At 36.6% G+C, this 16,411-nt stretch overlaps 4 protein-coding genes across 4 annotated transcripts; 2 read left to right on the forward strand and 2 right to left on the reverse strand.

The window, feature by feature from the left end:
• LOC111802545 (protein HEAT-STRESS-ASSOCIATED 32) lies at window positions 1–3,077 on the reverse strand. Its single transcript, XM_023686951.1, has 5 exons — window positions 2,839–3,077; window positions 2,502–2,693; window positions 2,207–2,414; window positions 306–529; window positions 1–230 (listed from the first exon to the last, which is right to left on the reverse strand). The coding sequence occupies exons 1-5, from the start codon at window positions 3,070–3,072 to the stop codon at window positions 126–128; spliced, it is 963 nt and encodes a 320-aa protein (XP_023542719.1). The 5' UTR covers window positions 3,073–3,077; the 3' UTR covers window positions 1–125.
• Window positions 3,078–5,339: 2,262 nt separating this feature from the next.
• On the forward strand, window positions 5,340–7,294 carry LOC111802580. The gene is made up of 4 exons (XM_023687004.1): window positions 5,340–5,513; window positions 5,627–5,727; window positions 5,828–6,042; window positions 6,775–7,294. The coding sequence occupies exons 1-4, from the start codon at window positions 5,417–5,419 to the stop codon at window positions 6,998–7,000; spliced, it is 639 nt and encodes a 212-aa protein (XP_023542772.1). The 5' UTR covers window positions 5,340–5,416; the 3' UTR covers window positions 7,001–7,294.
• Window positions 7,295–8,147: 853 nt separating this feature from the next.
• On the reverse strand, window positions 8,148–9,176 carry LOC111802573 (oxygen-evolving enhancer protein 3-2, chloroplastic-like). Its single transcript, XM_023686994.1, has 3 exons — window positions 8,831–9,176; window positions 8,469–8,764; window positions 8,148–8,394 (listed from the first exon to the last, which is right to left on the reverse strand). The coding sequence occupies exons 1-3, from the start codon at window positions 9,120–9,122 to the stop codon at window positions 8,296–8,298; spliced, it is 687 nt and encodes a 228-aa protein (XP_023542762.1). The 5' UTR covers window positions 9,123–9,176; the 3' UTR covers window positions 8,148–8,295.
• A 1,297-nt stretch (window positions 9,177–10,473) lies between these two features.
• LOC111802448 (kinesin-like protein KIN-14C) lies at window positions 10,474–15,560 on the forward strand. The gene is made up of 17 exons (XM_023686821.1): window positions 10,474–10,728; window positions 11,064–11,309; window positions 11,435–11,579; window positions 11,697–11,806; window positions 11,905–12,024; window positions 12,133–12,336; window positions 12,504–12,713; window positions 12,796–12,870; window positions 12,986–13,132; window positions 13,215–13,353; window positions 13,458–13,567; window positions 13,799–13,960; window positions 14,044–14,264; window positions 14,376–14,457; window positions 14,562–14,666; window positions 14,754–14,858; window positions 15,113–15,560. The coding sequence occupies exons 1-17, from the start codon at window positions 10,687–10,689 to the stop codon at window positions 15,290–15,292; spliced, it is 2,403 nt and encodes an 800-aa protein (XP_023542589.1). The 5' UTR covers window positions 10,474–10,686; the 3' UTR covers window positions 15,293–15,560.
• The last annotated feature ends 851 nt before the right edge of the window (window positions 15,561–16,411 follow it).

The raw sequence follows: 16,411 nt of genomic DNA on the forward strand, positions 1-16,411 counted from the left end.
TTTTTAAAAAAAAACAAAATTTATTTATTGACAGAGATTCTTACAAAAGTAGTTTTTGAATTGATCATTTTAAGCACCAAAACACACTGCAACAATACGATCTTGAACATAATTCTCTGGAGAGTTTAAAAGTAGGAGGAAGCAAGAACGGAGGAGTGGTTTTTACCCAGGTTGCGGCCCCGGAGGCACTCAAGATCCATAACTTGGGAGTGATCCACAAAGAGATTCACCTAATTACAGGGCAAACAAGAATGTGTTATCAGTCATATGTAGATGCAACCGTATGAAAGATATTGTTTCTATACCTTTGAGCTGTATTGATTGATAAACCACTCCAACGTTTTGGGATTCGATGCTTCAAACATTGTTTTCTCTAGGCCAAGACGTCCAATGATCTTGGCAATAATGTCTGTTCGAAGAGAATCAGTGTGTTTACTGACATCGTCTGCGTCGATCATTATCATGTCTGCCCCAGCTTCTAGGCATCTCTCAGCCCTTCTGATCAAAAGATCAACATCCTCTACAAGTTCTGCAACAAGTTATCGTGATAAAAACTCAAGATTTAAAAGTAATAACCAGATCATGTTGAGGATTGTTGGGAGAGGAGTCCTGCATCGGCTAATTAAGGGGTTGATCATGGATTTATAAGGAATAAATCTCCATTAGTATGAGGCCTTTTGGAGAAACCAAAAGCAAAACCAAGAGAGCTTATGCTCAAAGTGGATAATATTATACCATTGTGGAGGGTCCGTGATTTCTAACCGATCATTACTTGTCAATGGAAGTTAAACTAGTTGAATGGCCTTGAGAGATTCAGAAAGGGTACCAACAGTCCAACACCAACAAAGAGGCTTTATATGTTTGAAGCAAGTGATATATATTGCACTTATTGCACCATGAACACTAACATATCTAGTAAAATAGAACTAGAGCAACAATTATGAACAACAGTTTCATCTCTAGTAAATTGCAAGCCAAGAGAGAATCACCACATCAAGAGTTATGTAGTAGGATCAAATGCCAGCATGATGAACCCAAGAACAATTTAGAGCAATCAAGAGTGATCATCTTACAAATGACAAATTTAAAGCAATCAAGATGTGTATCAGGCTGGTTTTTTCACAATCCAAAAGTAATCAAGATGAAACCAAGAACAACTTAGAGCAATCAAGAGTGATCATCTCACAAATGACAAATTTAAAGCAATCAAGACGTGTATCGGGCTGGTTTTTTCACAATCCAAAAGTAATCAAGATGAAACCAAGAACAACTTAGAGCAATCAAGAGTGATCATCTTACAAATGACAAATTTAAAGCAATCAAGATGTGTATCAGGCTGGTTTTTTCACAATCCAAAAGTAATCAAGATGAAACCAAGAACAACTTAGAGCAATCAAGAGTGATCATCTTACAAATGACAAATTTAAAGCAATCAAGATGTGTATCAGGCTGGTTTTTTCACAATCCAAAAGTAATCAAGATGAAACCAAGAACAACTTAGAGCAATCAAGAGTGATCATCTTACAAATGACAAATTTAAAGCAATCAAGATGTGTATCAGGCTGGTTTTTTCACAATCCAAAAGTAATCAAGATGAAACCAAGAACAACTTAGAGCAATCAAGAGTGATCATCTTACAAATGACAAATTTAAAGCAATCAAGATGTGTATCAGGCTGGTTTTTTCACAATCCAAAAGTAATCAAGATGAAACCAAGAACAACTTAGAGCAATCAAGAGTGATCATCTTACAAATGACAAATTTAAAGCAATCAAGATGTGTATCAGGCTGGTTTTTTCACAATCCAAAAGTAATCAAGATGAAACCAAGAACAACTTAGAGCAATCAAGAGTGATCATCTTACAAATGACAAATTTAAAGCAATCAAGATGTGTATCAGGCTGGTTTTTTCACAATCCAAAAGTAATCAAGATGAAACCAAGAACAACTTAGAGCAATCAAGAGTGATCATCTTACAAATGACAAATTTAAAGCAATCAAGATGAGTATCGGGCTGGTTTTTTCACAATCCAAAAGTAATCAAGATGAAACCAAGAACAACTTAGAGCAATCAAGAGTGATCATCTTACAAATGACAAATTTCAAGCAATCAACATGAGTATCGGGCTGGTTTTTTTTCACAATCCAAAAGTAAGTCCTAGCCCTAGAATAAAGAAATCGAACAGATTTGCAATTGAAAGCTTACCAGAAGATCGAGGTCTTGGAAGAATATAAGCTCCAAATGCTCGATCGCCAGCGGGAATGTCCGACTTATTGAACTTCACTGCAAATTGAGGCTTAGCCCTAAGGCCACCGTTCTTAATCAAGCGCACATATCTCAGAAGAGTTTCTTCAGGAACTTCAAGCGAGTCTACGTTAAGCTCAATAGTATCAAATCCCATGAGCTTGCATTCCTAGAGACACCATACTCCTAATTATCACTCCAACTTCGATCACAAAACAAAAATCAAGAAGATTAATGGCATCCCTCTTACTCTCACCTCCACATACTCTCTGAAACCCGACGGACCTTTGCGAAGTAAATGCTCCGCCCAGTCACCCGTACTGACATAAATGTCATGTCGATGAGCCATTTCCGTCACCTCTTTCACAAACTCCCTCGGCAACAGGCTGTGCGAACCTCCGGAGAACTTCAATCCATCGACAAATTGACCCATCGACTCGAAAATTTCCTTCATAACATCAATTTTCGCAATCATATTAAAGAAACGGCGATCAATAAGCCGAAATAATCTTTCAGAACCGCGTAAGCATCAAGCGTGTTGGATTTCAAACATAAAGCGTAGAATCAAAGAACAAGATAAATAACGTACGAACCTGAATCATATCTTGGCTAGAGAGAGAGTAATGAGGACTTCTCATCTCTGTAACTCCACATCGCCGAGGCTTCTCCGGTCGATCTTCATCCCCAGCGAAGGTCTTCCACCAATAAGCAGACATTTCCTCCAAGGGTGTGATGGTTGAATCAGAACCAGAGTAATTCTCCCATCTCCTTCCTCGGAAATTTTGGGCATATTTACAGACATTTGCTCCACTTTTTCCATCTGTCATTTTGGAAAGTTATAGAAACTTCGATCTCTTTCTAGAAAAAAATTGTTGACCTTACGTTAATGTTCACGACCCCAATATTTATAGATGTGTATAATAAATATTATATTCTAAATCATAGATTTGACAACAACAGCAAATCATAGGTTTGATAACAAACTAGTAAACCACTCGATTATCTTACTAGAGACAGATATGATCTATCCTACCGATTCTCTCGAATTAAATTAATAAAAAAAAAAAAAAAATCTTAAACAATATCTATAAACTCAAAAATAAATAAATAAATAAATTTAGATTAATCGATTAATATTTGGTGCTACGAACCGTAATTTTTTAAAAATTTTAAAAATACTTTAAATTATTTTAAAAAAATATTTAAAATATTCTTACGTTTCAAAAAATTAATATTAAAAAATTTGGAGATAAATTACAAAGTATTAATAAAGAGTTTTCGTCCCGTAAAAAAAATTGAATTTTTATTATTTAAAATTTTCATGTATATTTTTAAATATAATAATAAAATAAGTATTTTTTTTAATTTTAAAAATATATATATATATATGAATATTAATGAACCCTTTAAGAGTAATTTTGAAATACTAATAAAAATTAATATTTTTAAAATATAGTATTAATGTTTTATCCAAAACTAACAATGATATTTTTTTTAGATTTTTTTTTTTTAATTTAAGGATAATTATTGAAATTTTAAAAGTTTAGAGATTTTTTTAGATAAAGTATAAAGTTTATGAATATTTTTATTAATTTAGTCGTTTCATATTGATGGGTTTATTTTATTCATATTAACTTAAATAACTTGAACACTGTCAACCGATTGTTGGGATATGGAGCCTGATGCCTACATCTGGTAGAGATATATTTGGAAGATATTTAGTAAAGATATGATAGAGATATATATGGTAGATATTTGGTAAACATTAGTTATATATATATATATATATTAGATTATATCTGATATGGAAGCTATATTTAGTAAATTGAAACCATATATATACCAGGCAATATTTCTATGTATTTTCCCGTCATCAATAATAAAACCTTTAACCAATATTTCTCCTATATTTTCTGTCTTTTGTTCTTTGTGTTCATCTTGATCGAGTGTGTGAGTTGTTGAGTGATCCTAACAATTGGTATTAGAGCTAACAACGGGTATCAATACTAATAAGGATGGTGAAGTTGATAAGGAAATTAAAGAGGATGATGAAAAAAAAATAATTGAAGAAGAAGAGAGCTAATAATTAACAAATATACAAAACATAACGGTTAACTAAGGTTAAAAACCAAGCAACATCGTTCGAACAAAAATCTGATAACATTGAGATGAGGAGCCTACTCACGTTTTTACACGATTGAGAAATAAACAAATTATGGATCACATCATCGCCCATCAAAGATTGGGACAATCAATCAGAGTCATTAAATAAGTTTTGCAATCAACATAGAAATCAAAATCAACTGAAGTTAGCCAAAATAGAGAATATCAAGTTGGTTTACTAAAAAAGTCTCGTACCAATGAAGATAGCATCTCTCACTTATATCTGACCCACGATCTTCTCCTTAATTAGCTAATCTGAGACTCTAACAATTCTCAACAATCTTACCTTCGAACAAAGTACACCATATGGTTACTATGACTAATTTTCGAGACTCACAACTTCTTTGTTCGACACTTGAGGATTCTATTGACATGACTAAGTTAAAATAAGGGCATAACTCTAATACCACTGAAAGAACATAACGACCCTCCACATTGGTACGATATTGTCTACTTTGAACATAAACTTTCGTGGTTTTGGCTTCTGGTTTCCCCCAAAAGGTTACCAATAGAGATAGTGTCTTTTGCTCATATACCACCACTCATGATCTTCCCGAATCTATAGTCAACATCTAATGAGCGACCGAGAAGAACAATGGTGAGTTTCCACATCAATTGGAGAGAGAAACGAAACATTCTTTGTAAAGGTGTAAAAACCTCTCCCTAATAAACGCGTTTTAAAACTATGAGGTTGACAGTGATACGTAACGAGTCAAAGCGAACAACATCGATTGAAAAATATTTTTCCAAAAGGAATTATATAAGTGAAAACAAGACGATCTTCTCTTTCATTAGGGAATATGAGACTACAACTGGTATGATTATAATTAAAATTTGAAAAATTAATTAACTCGCTTCAACTACAATTATTTTCTTTGCTTATTTAAACCGAGAAATTCATTTCTTTGCTGATTTCTTGCTGATTTCTTGCCAGAGCTGTGATGATAGGACTAAGGAATCTGGAAGCGTTAGAAAATTTCTTGGGATCCTGTTCATTCCTTGACTCCCATGGAAGGCATCTGCACCAGAAAGAACAGGGATAACTACAGAAAGGAAAGAAGCTTTCCTGTAAATTTTGTCTCCATAGATGATTCCTTCCATACATGTAATAGTGCAATCATGGGTTTCCTTTATTCCATCTTCCTTTCTCAAATTCTGACCTCCTTAACCTTTATTCCCGATCACAAATCTTGAGAAGAGCTCTGAATTTCGCTGTAGATATGGCGCAAAATTATGGCTTTCTGGTCTGCATTTTGGTCATGGTAATGGACGCTGTTGCTGGATTGCTTGCCATTCGAGCTGAAAAGGCTCAGAATCAGGTAATGCTGAAGTAATGTGAAAAGAAATCGTTATGTATAGCTCGCTGTAGACATTTTTTTAAGTATGCACGTTAAGTGTTCGACGTATTTCCTCAATCAGGTGAAATTACAATCGGAGAGCTTATGGGTGTATGAATGCAGCAGAAAGCCGAGAGATGATGCTTTTTCTCAGGGGTTGGCTGCTACTATTCTGCTTGGCCTCGCTCATGCCATTGCTAAAGTGCTTGGTGGGTGCATTTGGATTAGGAATATGCAACATTTCCAGCAATCAAATGCTAACAGGCGATTGGGATTGCTCTTCATGATTCTCTCATGGTAAGTCTCCGTTACACTAAATCACCTCTCCTAGCGTTTTGAGCATTATCATTTCAAGTTTAGTGAAAAATAGTTTGTTTTTTAAACATTGTTCAACCGATTGAATGCTAAGAATAACGACTCTCCACAATGGTATGATATTGTCCACTTTGAGCTTAAGCTCTTATGGTTTTGCTTTGGGCTTCCCCAAAAGGCCTCTCCCAACAATCATCAACAATCCTCCCCTCGAACAAAGTACACCATAGAGCCTCCCCTGAGGTCTATGTAGCCCTCGAACAACCTCCCCTTAATCGAGGCTCGACTCCTTTTTCTAGAGCCCTCGAACAAAGTGCACCTTTTGTTCGACACATGAATCACTTTTGACTACACTTTCGAGGCTAACAATTTCTTTGTTCGAAACTTGAGGATTTGATTGACATGGTTGAATTAAGGGCATGACTCTGATACCATATTAGGAATAACGACTCTCCACAATGGTATGATATTGTCCACTTTGAGCCTAAGCTCTCGTGGTTTTGCTTTGGACTTTCCCAAAAGGCCTTATACTAATAGAGATGTATTCCTTTACTTATAAACCCATAATCATTCAGAGATGTATTCCTTTACTTATAAACCCATAATCATTCTTGCCAACGTGGATTTCCTCCCAACATTTTAAGCATTTGGAAAGTCTCCCAGTCTTGAATGATTTGAAATTGATGGAGGTGTTTGTGTTTTTGGGTGGAAAATTAGGATTACTTTGGCTATTGGGTTCTCAATGTTGGTGGCGGGGACGGTGGACAATTCCAAGAGGAAAAACTCTTGTGAGATATCAAGTCATGGGCTGTTTTTGATCGGTGGGATTGTGTGCTTCATTCATGGGCTCTGTACTGTCGCTTACTATGTTTCTGCCACAGCAGCTTACAGAGAGGAAGAGAGGAAATCCAAAGAAAAGCCTTCTGTTCCACAACATGTTTAACCCAATTGACACCCATTGCCTCCTGTAATGACATTATAATAACTTCAAATTTATTGGTTCTTTATGAAATTTTGAGTCCACAGCTTAGTTCATGTTGGAAACATCTGTTGTTTTCCTGTTCCAACATTTGCCAGCCAAATCTAAGCAACTTTAAGAATCTGCTTCACATGGGAAAACATCCATTGTTCCTTTTCTTTTTGAGACCTCTGTTTGGTGAAGGATTCCCTTGAACATCCATGGCTAAATATGCACCGAAGCATATTCAAATCTAAGATGCTCCAAGAATGCAAAACATGTAAAAATCTAGCAAGAATTTTTTGGTGTAACACTCGAGTAAATGAACGGTCATAACTGAATGAAGAGTGATTATGAAGATCCAATAATTAATAAATGCTTAAAAGAACTGCACTTCTTTTTTTCGGTATCTCAATCATAAGAACGTCATAATTAAGTATTGTAACTGCTCATGCCCACTGCTAGTAGATATTGTCCGTTTTGACCCGTTACATATCGCTGTCAACTTCAATTTCATTGAGAGGACCTTTCCCTAGGACGCACCTCTGGTGTATCAGTTGAACGCGTCTACTAGGGAAAAGTTTTTACAGCCTCATAAGGAATGTTTCGTTCCCCTCTCCAACCGATGTGGGATCACACAATCCACCTCCTTGGTGCACATCGCTTGGTATTTGGCTCTGTTACCATTTGTAGCAGCTCAAACCTACTGCTAGTAGATATTGTGCACTTTTGCCTGTTACGTTTTGCCATCAGCCTCATGGTTTTAGAACACGTCTACTAGGGAGAGGTTTCCACACCCTTCTAAGGAATGCTTCGTTCTCATCTCCGACCATTGTGGGATCTCACAAGTATGCTTAGCTTTTAGCAATTCTATATTGGATGATTTCTTATAAAAAAAATTTAATAAAGAAGAATGTGAGTGAGAATAAAACATGCTAAAAGAACCCATGTTTGTTGATGAGACTAGTCTTCACTATTAGAACCAATTGAAGACCATGTCGTAGGAGAATGTCGGGGTCACCAGGTATCAAATTAAGATTTCAAATTCTAGTCCGAATCTCGTACATGGGTCATTCGTTTTATGGTAAATCTGATTCCGTACTCGAGATTACTTCAAGACACTAAAATGTTTGACAATCAAGCACAGATCAAAATAAACAAAGCAATATAAGAACTTGAAAAGAGATTGAGTTGAGAGTTGAAACCAAATTGAGTTGATTTAACATTCGCATATGTTCACAAAACAATCTTACATCACATTAACAGCAAACGCTCTTCTCCTAACCGAGCTTGGACAGGACATCGTTGAGGGTCGACACTGTCTGAGCATAATACTTCTCTGCTTCTGAGCTGCTCTTAATCTTTGCTGCATAGTCCAACTGCAAGTGTTCAAAACAAAACGTCAGAAACAACACAAGTAATTCAAGATTCAAAGCTATAAAACAACACTCACATTGTTGATGTCTTGGAAGAGCTTTCCTGTGAGGTCCTTAAGGGCTTGCTTCTCTTCCTTAGGCTTGGCAGAGATGATTGTCTTGAGGTCATACCGGAGATACTCCGCCTTGAGACGAAGGTCGTCTCGAACGAACGGCCACGCCTTCTTGTCAATCGATCCTTTTACATTGATGATATCCTTGGCTGATTCTTTCGCCCTGGCTACAGCCAATTCTGGACTTTGTGGTTGCAGGAAGAATCGCTCCTTTAAGGGCAGGTCCAAGTCTCGTGGCTGGTCCGAGTTCATAGTCCCAGCTGCAAGAATCAAACCATTGTTATTTAAGTTGATGGGTTATGGTAAATTTAATGTCAAGCACTTACGGAGTCCACCGGAGGGAGGGGGCGGGGGACCGAGCTTGATGGGCTTAGCATCAGCGAGAACGGCTTGAACGAAAGAGCCGGAGGCGAGACCGGCGGCCACCAAGCCAAGGACGGACCTGCGGGTGGTCTCGGGCTCAGCAGGCACTTGCTGGGCTCTGATCATCAAACCAGAGCGGGGGACAGAGATCCTGCTGCTGCTGCCAGCCACACTCAAGCGGGTGGAGCCACTGATTTGAAGGCTACCTTCCAACACAGCTTGAGAGGAACCACATAGCCCTGCCATTGACGCCATAGCTTATGATCAGCTACCTTCTTTTTTTTGGTTGAGAATTATATTGGTGGAGAGTTGCAGATTTGTATATTTGGTTATGTGACGCAGAGTAATTGGGGACACCACCTTATCTGCCAAATTTCTAGTTGGATAAATTGGATATGGTCTTAACCAATTGTGTAATACCACGTGTTCACTGATTCTTCTTCATTGGACAAGTAAGATAGGTTCCAGCCTGGCCACTAGAATTTCGCCACGTGGATTTGTACTTGTCTTGTCTCTCATAACATTGGTGTGATTTTGGGACCTTACTTGTAACAACCCAATAATTCATCAGATACGGAGCGGCGTGTCACCGAGAATGCTGATCCTCAAAATGGTGGATTGTGAGATCACACATTGACAATACGCTGGCTCTAAGGAAGGTGGATTGTGAGATCTCACATCTAAGAGGGGAACGAAATATTTCTTATAAAGGTGTGGAAGCCTCTCTCTAGTAGACATGTTTTAAAATCGTGAAGGCTAACAAGCCAAAGCGGATAATATCGGCTAGCAATGAGCTTGAGCAGTTATAATACTAATTTCTATATAATTTTGAAGAATTAATACTAATTTCTATATAATTTTGAAGAATTAATTTTAATTAGACATTACGATTTAATTCGATAATTGTGGAGGGAGTGATGCAAAATTTTTCCTCAATAGTTAAACCGATTGAGAAGTTGAAGATTATCTCACTTTAATGTTTAAAACTTTATTATAATATTTAAATTTGAATTTTTAAAAACTATATTGAATATTATATTATATATTATTTTACGAAATATTATTGAAGTTATTAGAATATTTTAAATTACCATTAAAAATTCTTTAAAATGAATAATTTTTTTAAAACATATATAAATTTTTATTGAATAACTCATCCCTACAAATTCTTAAATAAAAATAGAATATATATATATATATATATTATATCATATCACTAAATTATTTATCAGCGTCCGACTATATTAGGTAAAAATATTTAAATAGACACTTGACAAATTTTAGAAAATTGTTATATTTATAAAATTATAATTTTATTCCTACATTGGGAAATATGAGAATGTGAATTGTCATAAATTAAATTTTATTCTTTAAAAATTGAACAAAATTTTAAATGTGTAAATAATAGTATAAGAATAATTTGGCGCTATTAAAACTTTTAAAAATTGGTAAAAATTTAAAATTTTATGGGTAAGTTAAATTATTGTATTTGTTGGGCCTGGAAAAGCAGTGCGGCCCAACAATGAAGAGCCCGGCCCAAATAAGTAACGTCTCTCTTGAGGAGCGCGTGTTGGCTTAACAATCCGCCAATTCAAAATTCAAAATCTTGTATGCCCTTTTTCTCCTCTTCGACCCGAGAGAGACCGGAACCAGATCTCAACGTTCCATTTCTCTTCATCCTCTAACTCCCAGAGCTTCTCAACTGTTCGTCAGTGGAATTTCCGGCGTCAATCGATATCTTCCGTCGCCGCCGGATTCCATCTGGGAACAACCATCCAGGACTTATTTGGAGTTCGATTCTTTCTGGATTTGAAGAAATATGGCATCTCGAAACCAGAATAGGGCTCCTCGTAGTCCAGCTGTAAGTTCCGAGTCTACTCTTTGATCTTGTTATGGTTGTTAGGATGATAAGAGAATGAACAAATACAACTTTATTTCTTCATCAGTTTGTTATAATCGAGGGTTTCTTGATAACCTTTTTGGTTTGTTTATTTTTATGTAACTGAACTAAAAGCTAAGAACTAGTTGGAATCAGTGGTTTTAATGGAAACATCCTGATTTTTTGACTTGATATGGTGCTTTGGTTTAGAGCTATTTTTCTGCGTGGAGTTCAAAATGGTTGAGTTTTGGAGCCCTACAAATCTAATTTATACTATATTGCTCAAGTCATGACTGTTTTTTGAAACAATCGTATAGAAGAAGGATATTCCAGATGATGTTCCCTTCGACAAACGGAGGAAGATTGCAGCTGGAAGAATGTTAGGGCCTACAGCAGGTGCCCGCGGAAGACAGCCGTTTGTAGATGTTAATAATAGGCAGGGGGTTTCTGCTAATGATGCGTGTAGCACCGAGGATTCTGAATGTGGCACCGTGGAGTTCACAAAAGAAGAGGTTGATGCGTTGTTAAGCGAGAAGTTTAAAGGGAAGAAATTTGACACGAAGGTTGGATGAATGAAATTATATACGAGAAGTTCTTTTCAATAATTAAAGTTCTTGCATGTTCTTGTCCAAAGCGGTTTTGTTTATGCTGTAATTTGACTTTTCCTGACATGACAACCATTTTTTAGGGAAAAATTGATCAACTGACTGATCATAATAAGAGGCTTAAGCTTTGCATCAAATGGTTCCAACAAGTCGAGGAAAGCCATCTTCTTGAGGAGGAAAGACTTCGAACTTCTCTGGAATCTGCTGAGAAAAAGTGCTCTGCTATAGGTAATTTCAGTGTTGATTTCCATGGGATCTTACTGCTGCCAATAATTTGATATATATTTCTTAAGGTTTTAAAGAGGGATCCTATGTCATTTTGTTGTTCCATCTGTGTTTTCCCAGAGTTGGAAATGAAAGAAAGAGAGGATGAATTATCTTCTACTGTTTCTGAGCTAAGGAATAATGTTTCATCATTGGAAGACAAATTTGCCAAAGAAGAATCCGATAAGTTGGTAGGTTTATAGATGTTCATGCTTATTTGTTTTCTTGTGTGCCGATAGGTCCTTATATATTCCCCGTTTTCTTCCCCCTGTTATGGTGCTACATTTAGGATGCAATTGAGTGTCATAAAAGAGAGAAAGATGCCCGACTTGCAGCAGAGAATTTGCAAGCTTCTCTTTCAAGCAACCTAGAGAAAGCTCTCCAAGAGAAATTAGCCGCTGAAAAGAGGGTAACATAGCTTATTTCATTAGCATGTTCTTCAAGAATGGATATTTGCTTACCTGGGTTTTCTTATTGAAGTTTGATTTATACTAACCCAATTCTTTAAATTATACAGCTTGCCTCTAATGAAGATTTGTACAAGAGGGCACAAGAGTATAATATTAGTCTTCAACAGTATAATAGTAAACTCCAAGCTGACCTTGATTCAACCAGTGAGTCACTCAAAAGAGTAGGAATGGAGAAAATGACAGTTGTTGAGAATCTTAGCACTTTCAGGGGTCACAACAAGACGCTGCAGGACCAATTAAAATCTTTGAAAGTAATGTTTCATAATCTTTGAATTGCACAAACCTATATAGAATAGTGAAGAAGTTCATACTTATGTGCAGTTCTTTAAGTAATCTAATTTTGTATTTTGCTGCTACAATTTGCACTTTGTCAAGAAAATAAGTGGCACAGAATCATGTTTTTGGTTATCTCATATAGGCATCATTAGAGGAGGCAGTGAAACAAAAAGATACATTGACAAATGACATCAAGTGTCTTCGGGAAGAGCTACAACAAGTGAGAAATGATCGTGAACGGCTAACAAGTCAGGTGCATGCCTTGAACGCTGAAGTGGAGAAACATAGAGAGTTCAGCGGCAAATCATGTATCGAGTTGGATAGCCTGATAGTCAAAACTAATGCCTTAGAGGTGAATGACATACCTATGTTTACTCATTGAAGTTTCTGGCATCTCAATTTTTTTTAAACAGAAACTTGTTTTCCCCTTTCAGGAGACATGCTCTTCACAAAGGGAGCAAATACGCGTGCTTGATCATCAACTAACAGCTGCAAATGAAAAATTAAAAGTAAGTAATATTCATTCATGAATGGCTTGTTATATTGTTTTAGTGGAACGGATCTTTCCTATCTGTATGAAATGTTTTCTTCTAATTCCTCAACAACATCTTTTCTTCCTCATAGATGGCAGATTTATCTGCTTTCCAAACGAGGTCAGAATATGAAGAACAGAAAAGGTATACCAGCGACCTACAAAGCCGCCTGGCAGATGCAGAGCTGCAAATTACAGAGGGAGAGAAGTTAAGGAAAAAACTTCACAACACAATACTGGTAATGTTCATGTGCTCAATTCTGTTGGCTTCAAGTCATTGGTGGTTGGTTTTTAAATTTAATTTATTGTTTCAATGGGCAGGAATTAAAAGGGAATATTCGTGTATTCTGCCGAGTGCGCCCCATGCTACCAGATGATGGTGTAGGAGCAGAAACCACGGTTGTCTCCTATCCAACATCAACAGAAGCTCTTGGCCGGGGTATCGATTTGTCACAAAGTGGTATGAAGAAATCTAAACTTGTATATTTCCAATCAACGCATGATGTATTTGCCTTTGACCCAAATTCACTAATCACTTATTCAATGCGATCATGTCGTTAACAGGGCAGAAATATCCCTTCACATTCGATAAGGTGTTTAATCATGAGACTTCTCAACAGGATGTTTTCGTAGAAATATCCCAGCTGGTGCAGAGTGCACTTGATGGCTATAAGGTAACGTTGCTTTACTCTCGTTTTTTGCTATCCTATGTGAGTAGAGTAGAGAGACCGTAATGATGTGAGGGTTATTCCTCACTTGTTCCGTTTTAGTGCTCCTGTAATTTTTCTAAGACGCAAAAGCTTGTTAAGTTCATTACAATATAGACAAGTTGATGTTAAATGATATGATATGCCACCTTTGATGTCTTGTTGAAAAGAAAACTTACAGGCCTAGTCTTTTGTCAGGTTTGCATATTTGCTTATGGTCAGACAGGATCCGGTAAAACTTTTACAATGATGGGAAGGCCCGAAGCTCCAGAGCAGAAAGGGTTGATACCGCGTTCTCTTGAACAGATATTTCAAGCTAGTCAGTCCCTTCAATCTCAGGGTTGGAAATACAAAATGCAGGTAAACAAACTATCTAATTTTCATCTGCAAAAGTATGCTTTTAAGTCTAGAACCTTTGTAATCCCCTCTAATGATTATTGTAGGTTTCCATGTTAGAAATATACAACGAAACCATCCGTGATTTACTGTCTACACATCGGTCAAGTAGTTTTGACATGACAAGGACAGAAAACGGGGTTCTTGGTAAACAGTACACCATTAAACATGATGCAAATGGGAACACACACGTTTCAGATCTCACCATCATTGATGTCTGCAGTATTAGAGAGATCTCTTCACTCCTACAGCAGGCTGCCCACAGCAGGTGCATTACTTTGAGACAATTTGAACGCTGAATTTCTTTCACATTGTAGTTTATGTTCGAAGTAGACCAGGATGGACAACAAAATTGAATTTCAATTCTTTTGATTCTCAGGTCCGTAGGCAGGACTCAAATGAACGAGCAATCATCAAGAAGTCATTTTGTATTTACACTTCGTATATCAGGCGTAAATGAGGCAGGTTTCCTTATAATTCGCATGCATTCATAGAGTTGCTTATCAATTTGCATCTAGCTTTTGTAGTTTATACCCGGCTGATGTTTTTTCTTTCACTTCCTCAGAGCACTGAACAACAAGTCCAGGGGGTGCTAAATCTCATTGACCTTGCTGGGAGTGAACGGCTTTCAAGAAGTGGGGCAACTGGGGATCGGTTGAAGGAAACACAGGTTCTCATTCTTTAACATTCTTGCAATTCTCATGCTAACCTTAAGAACATTATGCTTACTACTACTTCCATTTTTTGTGAGCATCAGGCTATAAACAAAAGTTTGTCGTGTTTGAGCGATGTTATATTTGCCTTGGCTAAGAAGGAAGACCATGTTCCATTTAGGAACTCCAAGCTTACATATCTTCTCCAGGCACGTGATTTCTCTGAAGCTCTTGATCTTTTTTCTATGCTTAAATACTTGGATTCTATGCTTCATTGGACCTCTCTAGAATAACTTTTCAATCGCTTAAAAACCGGTTTTGTAAGCACTTGAAAAATCATTCCAAACACGTCCTATATCTTGACCCGAGTATATTAGTTAAGTTAGAGAGTTAGGCGGAGACTCAAAAATACCTCCAGAAGGATGCAACTAACAAATTGAATTGGTGCAATCTTCATATGCAGCCATGCCTAGGCGGAGACTCAAAAACATTGATGTTTGTGAATATCTCCCCGGATCCATCATCTGTGAATGAGTCGCTTTGCTCCCTCCGGTTTGCAGCCAGAGTGAATGCGTGTGAAATCGGAATCCCTCGCCGGCAAACAACCATGCGACCGGTAGATTCCCGGTTGAGTTATGGCTAAAAAAATGGGTTAGTTGTTACTCTTGCATTAGCAGCATACATAAATCTTATTTGTCACAGGGGTTGGTTGTACTATTACTGAGTGTTGTGTAGATGTTTGGTGTTGGGATCAACTACTAATTTGTATTCATATCAGGGTTAGAATCAGGCTGTGTGCGATTTTAACATGATTTTTTTTCTTCTTTTTCCCTGTACAACAGTTTATGATCTTATGAACCTAAAGATAAATATCTCTCATATTTCTAATCCATTCCTTGTTTTTCTCTCAACATTCTCACTGTTTATCTCATCAGACAGTTCCTGCAGTATTTGGTAAGTGCAGTTTTTTGATCTCAAATGTTTTCATGTCTTTTTGAAGATTTTTGCAATAATACTAACGACCAGATAATTTTTTTTTAATTTTTTAAGAAAGATAACGTTATTTTTTTGGGTTTTGTTTTTTAGTTTCAGGGTATTATTGAATTTTTTTAAAAAATTTATAGATGTTTTTAAGACCAAACCCGACCGGACTTTCACCCCAGGTTTGAGCCTTTAAAGGTATAAGCAGCCACCGGTATGAGAATGATGCATAGTTATTTTCGTATCGGGGGAACCGCGGCTAATCTACCTCATGGATGGATAGATAAATGTTTGAATTTCTGCGATTATTTTTTGACAGCGGTTGGGTTTAGTGTGTAGGGAGGCACCCTGATATTGAGTTGATGATCAATCCGACGTTCAATCCTTCTAAAGATGGTGATTAAAGTTGTTAAGATCTCTTCTATGTTGCTCATGCATTGGTTTACCGAAAGAACCAATGCTATCCCATATTAAAATTTATATTGTCGAACTAAAAGATTAGAAGTTTAAATCTCTCATTTCCACGTTGAATTCGCTAATAAACCATAATTTGAAGGAAATTATCTCGATTTTTAAATCAACATATTAGACTGATATATTTAACTAAATTTCTATGAGATAGAAAAAAAAAAAAAAAAAAAAAAAACCCACAAATTTTAACTAATTTCATTTTGTAAATTTATTTGGAAAATACATTATCTTCAAATAAATCATTGTAATTTAGGAAGCGACACAACAGCCGATATGCATACAATAATGGATGAAGCGGAGAGAATAATTC

The sequence above is a fragment of the Cucurbita pepo genome, chromosome LG09 (genome assembly GCF_002806865.2).
Source record: "Cucurbita pepo subsp. pepo cultivar mu-cu-16 chromosome LG09, ASM280686v2, whole genome shotgun sequence".
Classification (NCBI taxonomy): domain Eukaryota; kingdom Viridiplantae; phylum Streptophyta; class Magnoliopsida; order Cucurbitales; family Cucurbitaceae; genus Cucurbita; species Cucurbita pepo.

Bases quoted from the DNA above. Each gene is read 5' to 3' on its own strand.
- LOC111802580 (XM_023687004.1), top strand. From the start codon at position 5,417: ATGGAAGGCATCTGCACCAGAAAGAACAGGGATAACTACAGAAAGGAA. The intron at 5,514-5,626 runs GTAATAGTGCAA...ATTTCGCTGTAG, and splicing joins AGATGATTCCTTCCATACAT to ATATGGCGCAAAATTATGGC. The intron at 6,043-6,774 runs GTAAGTCTCCGT...GTGGAAAATTAG, and splicing joins CTCTTCATGATTCTCTCATG to GATTACTTTGGCTATTGGGT.
- LOC111802545 (XM_023686951.1), bottom strand. From the start codon at position 3,072: ATGACAGATGGAAAAAGTGGAGCAAATGTCTGTAAATATGCCCAAAAT. The intron at 2,694-2,838 runs GTTCGTACGTTA...GATGTTATGAAG, and splicing joins CTAGCCAAGATATGATTCAG to GAAATTTTCGAGTCGATGGG. The intron at 2,415-2,501 runs GTGAGAGTAAGA...TGGTGTCTCTAG, and splicing joins GTTTCAGAGAGTATGTGGAG to GAATGCAAGCTCATGGGATT.
- LOC111802573 (XM_023686994.1), bottom strand. From the start codon at position 9,122: ATGGCGTCAATGGCAGGGCTATGTGGTTCCTCTCAAGCTGTGTTGGAA. The intron at 8,765-8,830 runs GTAAGTGCTTGA...TGATTCTTGCAG, and splicing joins CCCTCCCTCCGGTGGACTCC to CTGGGACTATGAACTCGGAC. The intron at 8,395-8,468 runs GTGAGTGTTGTT...GAACACTTGCAG, and splicing joins TCTTCCAAGACATCAACAAT to TTGGACTATGCAGCAAAGAT.
- LOC111802448 (XM_023686821.1), top strand. From the start codon at position 10,687: ATGGCATCTCGAAACCAGAATAGGGCTCCTCGTAGTCCAGCT. The intron at 14,667-14,753 runs GTTCTCATTCTT...TGTGAGCATCAG, and splicing joins ATCGGTTGAAGGAAACACAG to GCTATAAACAAAAGTTTGTC. The intron at 14,859-15,112 runs GCACGTGATTTC...CTTCATATGCAG, and splicing joins AGCTTACATATCTTCTCCAG to CCATGCCTAGGCGGAGACTC.